The 6,700-nt window shown below is 40.9% G+C and overlaps 1 protein-coding gene across 1 annotated transcript in view; it reads left to right on the plus strand.

The window, feature by feature from the left end:
• Positions 1-6,329, plus strand: part of LOC141127240 (polyunsaturated fatty acid lipoxygenase ALOX15B-like) — a 276,986-nt gene extending 270,657 nt beyond the window's left edge. Inside the window, exons 14-15 of the mRNA XM_073613507.1 lie at positions 5,260-5,430; positions 5,613-6,329. Of these exons, the coding sequence (XP_073469608.1) occupies positions 5,260-5,430; positions 5,613-5,792 (351 nt within the window). The 3' untranslated portion in view covers positions 5,793-6,329. The remainder of the gene's footprint in view (positions 1-5,259; positions 5,431-5,612) is intronic.
• The last annotated feature ends 371 nt before the right edge of the window (positions 6,330-6,700 follow it).

The raw sequence follows: 6,700 nt of genomic DNA on the forward strand, positions 1-6,700 counted from the left end.
GAGAAGACACCGTGAATGAGGTGCAGATTTCTTAAATGTCCACCAAATCAAACGTGCCAGTGATTCCTCTCCCTTCAGATTGAACACTCACCGGATAAATATGCCTCACACTCTCGTGTTTTGGCACATAAGCGTGATAAACCTTACAATCTGGTTTGAGCGAAAAATCCAAATTCCATCCGTGTATGTACCATTTCATTCCACGTGCAAATAAAAAATGCACTGATAGTGTAGTAACGTAAAACCAAATTTAATTAACTGTGTATACTTCAAACATTGCACTCACATAAAATCTCTTTAAGCCAAGCAAAAAAATCACAACAACATAAACTCCCAGTCCTCCTGTGTAAACGCCCAACACCAGATGTAATGATGGTCACGGCGGACCCAAGGTGTGCGGATAAGGCTCTCACCACCACTCACTGATCCTCGCCTGCTCAAACTTGGATCCCCCGCTCACAAACTCAGATTCGATACAGCGCGTCCTCCGTCACACGCTGCTACTGATGGATGCCGTACAGCCACGCCCTGACATGTTTCGTCATACCTAACTTACTCATGGGATTTGCTGTACGGTACGGCTCCTCCCCCTCTTATACCCTTCACATCTAACCCGGCTAAAGGCTACGTAACACTTCCGCTCACCAGGTGTCCCCGCGGCCACAATACATCCCGCATTGAGACGATCACCATCAACAAGGGAGGCAATTACATATGAGCCTGCATTCCCAAATCTTTCGTTAGTGTCGCCGTATCTCAATGTCAGTGATGTACATCGGAAGACATTAGATCAATTAAAAATAGCTAATAAAATTAGTGAATAATGAATACATGTTTCACACATGCAGATTGATATATTATACAGAATTACAAATAAAAATAAAAATACAAATAAAAATACAGATGAAGTCCATATATCTTAAATATAATTTGATTAAAATCGCACACTACTCTACAGCCGATTCATCCAGTTAATCAGAATAATTTTTTATATATATGAAATTGTTGCAGCTAATAAAAGTTGTGTATGTATACATATAGTTCAAAAAGTGTATATATACATATATAGTTCGCTGATGGTGTTCATGTTCTGCAACATATTACTCACCCCACACCCCAGTAAATAAACTATGTGGGGCCCCCTAGAGGTCAGGCCTATAATTACATCAATTTGGACATATTATACGTAAAAAATTAAAAATCTTTTATTTTTTTTTTAGCACACTTTTCTTAATTAATCAGTCCAAGAAACACACAAGTGTAGGGGGGAATCAAATCTAATGAGTCTAAGAGTAAGATTGCTTAATATAGTGCCACTCACTCTAGATATCCTAAATGCAAGGTCACTGCATATTAGTGAACAGCATCCCCAAGATCAAGGTCAACTGACATAAAAAATTTTTAATCAATATTCAGGAACATATAAATCATTCAGGGAAATCTCTATTATTCAACTGATTCAAAAATTATTTATAAAGCAATTCAAATCTACCTCAATATTGAGGCCCCTAGGCAAGAGACATTTTAAACGGAATATCCATAGGGTCTCCCTCTGTGAGAGGTTCCTGACCCTGTTTGACCCTCTCCATGATGGATGTACGCAATCTATCCAACAAAATTGTGCTAAGGAGGGATCCTGATTATGTTTCTCTTTGAAGTGTAGCGATACACTATGATGTTTAAAGCCATTTTTTATATTTGTAAGGTGTTCAGCTATTCGGATCTTTAGTAATCTTTTAGTTCTCCCTACATACAATAATCCGTATGGGCACCATAATAGGTACACAACATGCGAAGAATTGCATGAGATAAATTCCTTTATCTCAAATGTTTCCTGATCTGCATTAGTAACCCTTTGTCATACCCCTATTCGAGACCCTTACAGTCTTGCAGCATACACATTTCCTACATGGAAAAAATCCTTTTAAGTCAACACTCAAAGTTTGTTGACCCGGTGGATCTAGGATTTTTTTAACTACCCGATCCCCAAAATTGGGGGCTCGCCTATAAACAAATTTGGGTAATGTGGGTAAAATGTCCCCTAATTGTCTGTCTCTACCCAAAATGTGCCAATGTTTTTTAAAGATGGCTTCCACATCCCTATATTGGAAATGAAAGCCAGTGATGAACCTCATTTGGTGTTGATCAGTATCCGCTAGTGGTTGTTTACTCCCAAAACATTGGTCTCTAGGTATATCTGCTATCTCCTGTATAGTTTTATCCAGCATGTGTTCTTGGTAGCCCTTTTGCACAAATTTGTCCTTCAGGACTTTAACTTGAGTGTGGTAATCCTCCAGCTCAGTACAATTCCTTCGCACTCTCAATATTTGCCCCTTGGGTATATTACAGATCCAAGTAGGGTGATGTCCACTATTGATTGTCAAGTAGCTATTGCGATCCGTTGGCTTAAAGTATATTTTAGTCCTCAGCCCATTCAATTTCCTTTCAATAGTTACGTAGAGGAAATTGACAGTAGTATCGCTAATCTGGTACTCTAATTTGATATTGTTAGGGTTGTTGTTCAGGAGCTCCAGAAACTCAATCACCGATTCCCTTGATCCTTCCCAAATGAACATGAGATCGTCAATAAAACGACGGTAAAATTTCAATTAGGGCTTCTGGGTACTGAACACCTGCCTGTCTTCCCACTCGGCCATAAACAGGTTGGCGAGGCTGGGAGCAAATTTTGCTCCCATAGCCAGGCCAACCTGCTGTGAGAAGAAAAATCCGTGGTACCAAAAATAATTATGGGACATGCAAAAGTCCAAAGCATGTCCCAAAAACCGTTTCTGCATATGGGGAATGTTATCCCTCCTACTCAACGCCCAATTAAGCGCCAGCAGTGCATCCTCATGCTGTATGATGGTAAACAGTGAGGATACATCAGCTGTTACCAGGTAAGTTTCTACATCAGGATCAATCACCACCATTTTCAAGTGTTGTAAAAGGTCTGATGTGTCCTTCAGATAGGCTCTAGTCGTTATGACACTAGGTTGGAGAAATCTATCCAAGTACTCTCCTAATCATGCCGTGACTGATCCGATCCCATTCACGATTGGTCGTGCTGGTGGTGCTTGCATGTTCTTATGAATTTTCGGCAGCGTGTAGATCACTGGGATCCTACATGCAGACGGCACTAAGTAATGTTTTTCTTTAATACTTAATGCGCTGATTCAATTGTAGCTTATACATTTCTGTTGGATCAGATCCTAACCTTTTGTATGTGATTCTGTCCTCCAAAAGTTCCATGAGCTGGTTGTGATAAAAAACTTTGTTCATCAGGACTACCCCTCCCCCCTTGTCCGCTGGTCGGATAATGATATTTTTCTTATCCTCCAGGGATTTCAATCCATCTCTAATGTATCCTGGGTTCAACCTCTTCTTAGTGGGGAGTTCCTCAATATCTCTCAACACCAAATGTTTAAACACTTCAATGAAGTGGTTATTCGATAACTGAGGATTGAAGATCGATTTGTTCCTCAATCCGCTATCAATTCTATTCACCACTCTGTTAGCTCTGATCCCTGATTCCACAGGGTGGCTCAGGAAATACTTCTTCATGTTTAAAGTTCTGATAAATTTATGCGTGTCTATATATATTTCAAATTTGTTCATCCTTTTTCTTGGTGCACATTTCAGGCCAGACTGTAGTATGTTTAATTCTTTCTCATTCAATTCAACATCACTAAGGTTATATATACCTGTATCTACGTGTCCCTTAGTCTTTTTCTTGGGTTGTCTGTGTCTCCCTGCCCTACATCCCCTTCTTCTCTTTGGAAGGGTATAATGTCTCTGCTTGGGTACTGTGGTGGTCCATTTCTGTCTCCTCCCCTGCGATCCACGGCGCAAATTACTTGCCTTGCCCCGGGTGCTGACGACCCACGCTACGCCACTGATTATGTAGAATGCCACATATTTATTGTTACAATGTTATTTTTCCCTTTCCCTCTCCTCCTTGTTTTAGATTGGGATACTTTGCTCTTGGAAACAAAAGCTTTTATGTTCGTTGCGTGGCCCATGAGGACAGGGCCGATATTTAACTGAGTGGATGTAGTACCCTCCTAGCTTAGGTTGCTAGGCAAAATTAGCTTTGGCTCCTTCTGTAATCAAGGGAGCAGGAATTGTTCATTCTGGCCTGTTCGGGGTCTCACAGGTTGGGAGATAAATTGCTTCCCTTTCTTCTGAAAGAAACTTACAGAGATTAGGAGGACTGATTCAAATCAACCAGCCTGAAGATTTATTGGGACTCCAGCCTATCCCTGGATGAGAAGTGTCCAAAAGAGGGAGAGATTAATGAATAAAAAAGAGGGAGTGTGGATAAATAGTCAGACACTGGAGAGCAGTGTTTTTTCTCCCCAGGAGGGTTCCACAGGTGCAGGGGCTGCTGCTGACCGGCAGCCCATGGACTGAACAGCTGCTCAAGAAAGCTACAAAGGTGCTAGGATCTGAGGCTCAAGTGCACTTGCTTAGAAATTACTGCAGAACCACACCACATGGGATCTTTCCTGATAGGTATCATCTCATGCACGGGATTGAGATTGTGTGCTGGATGCTGCACTGGGTATCAACAGTTGCTCATTGCAGCAGGGTAAGCAGAGACCCAAAATTTTGCCCCCTGGTCTTCAGCTGCGGGCTTTTGGGCCTTGGACTGTTCTCAATCAATAACACTACTGTTAGGAAAGACTGTCCTCTAAAAACTAATACTTCTGTCCATTTTAAAATATCCCAGGCCAAGTTCCTCTCTCTACCTTTTAAAGTTGTACAAGCAATAAACCTTAAAAAGATATCCCCTAGACCAGCAATGGCGAACCTATGGCATGTGTGCCACAGCTGGCCCGCTGAGCCCTCTCTGTGGGCACACCAGGGGAATCCTCCAGCCAGGCAGTCACTTGCACTGGCGGTTCAGGCACGGAGGAGGTTTAATTCTGTGTTGGCACTTTGAAAGAAATAAGTTGGTTTTGTGTCACGGTTTGGGCACTCTGGCTCAAAAAGGTTCGCCATCACTGCCCTAGACTGTTCATTGGAGCTGGATGAGTGCACTTTTGCTTGGGTGACTGGCGGCCTTTGTACTGTTTGGGAAAGAACCTGGTACAATCAGCAACCCCTGGGGGGTAGCACTACAATTGTTATTGGTGAGTGCATCAAAAAGTATTGAAGCCAAGGGGTTAGCGAAACAGGCAGGCAACATTTATAAGGATTTTTTTTTTTATAATCTTAATCTATAATATGTTATTTTATTTGTGTTTGCCTCTTCTGCAGTTTGACTTCTATTCTTGGATGCCTAATGGCCCCCCCACTATGAAAAGACCCCCACCCAGCACCAAAGGTGTCACTACAATGGAGACTATTTTGGAGGCATTGCCAGATGTGAACAGTACAACTGTTGGCATATGTACTGTGTGGGTTCTCAGCAATGAGCCCATGGATAGGGTGAGTGCCTGGAAGTAGTGAGAAGTAATATGCCTTGGGCTTAAAAATGGTATAACACATGATCTATGTCTAATAGAACTTAACAATTTAATACATTTCCATGGTCTGCTATAGCATGTAGTGATTGTTTATTACTGAATGGATGTATTGTAAGGAAAATCACAGCAAGGTCTCCTTTACAGAGGCGTCTAGGAGAGTACCCTGATGAACGTTTTACAGAGAAGACCCCACAACAGTTCATTAAGAAGTTCCAACAGCGACTGTCTGAGATCTCCAAATGCATCCAGGAGAGAAACAAGACCATGCATCTGCCCTATCCCTACCTGGACCCAAGTCAGATAGAAAACAGTGTCTCCATTTAATAGTGGTAGCGATGGATTTGCTTTCTGACTCTGTTATTCAACTCTTTCAGTGCTTTGCATCTTTACTTTCAAAATGTGATGGTATCATTGCAGATTAACAGAATATTTATTGAGAAATGTTGATGAAATAATCTCTTCTTTTAGGAATAAAGGCTTCTCCGGTGAATATCTTTTTACGTAAAAAAATTTACTATTTCTTCACTGTTGTGTTCCCAGTTCTCTCCGCAGTAGTATACAAGTGTTTGTTGCAACTGAACACGACAACAGTTAGGAAAACATTAATACGACAATAGGTCCAAATGCAGAGTATTGCGTTATACATGCATTGTTTGCCTTTAAATAATTTTTTTCTCCCTCACGCCATAGCTAGGAGATGCTCTGTATAGCTAGTCCCACATTCTTTTCAGTGCGTCTTTAATATCTGTTCTGAGCACATGTAATTGCTGGAGCTAGACATACTATGATTTTTGGACCTATCTGATGTTCATCTGTTAAGATCTGCACAAGTTTCGGATTAAAGCTTTCTGCCATCTGGAAGATGTCATTTGGATCTAGTCACTGTCTGCTATTTTACTGAGACAACTATCAATATACAACTATCTTGCCACAATTGGTTCAATTATAGAGATCACAGTTAAGTGCCTAAATTGGAGAGGCAGAATGCAGAGTATATACAGTGCCTTGAAAAAGTGTTCTTAATATTTTCCACATTTTGTCATGTTACAACCAAAATTATACATGTATTTTATTACGATTTAATGTGATAGACCAACACAAAGTGGCACATAATTGTGAAGTGGAAGAAAAATGATAAATGGTTTTCAAAATGTTTTACATATAAACACGTTAAAAGTGTGCCGTGCATTTGTATTCAGCCCCCCTGAGTCAATACTTTGTAGCACCACCTT

This window comes from Aquarana catesbeiana, linkage group LG02 (genome assembly GCF_042186555.1).
Source record: "Aquarana catesbeiana isolate 2022-GZ linkage group LG02, ASM4218655v1, whole genome shotgun sequence".
In the NCBI taxonomy this organism is placed as follows: Eukaryota; Metazoa; Chordata; class Amphibia; order Anura; family Ranidae; genus Aquarana; species Aquarana catesbeiana.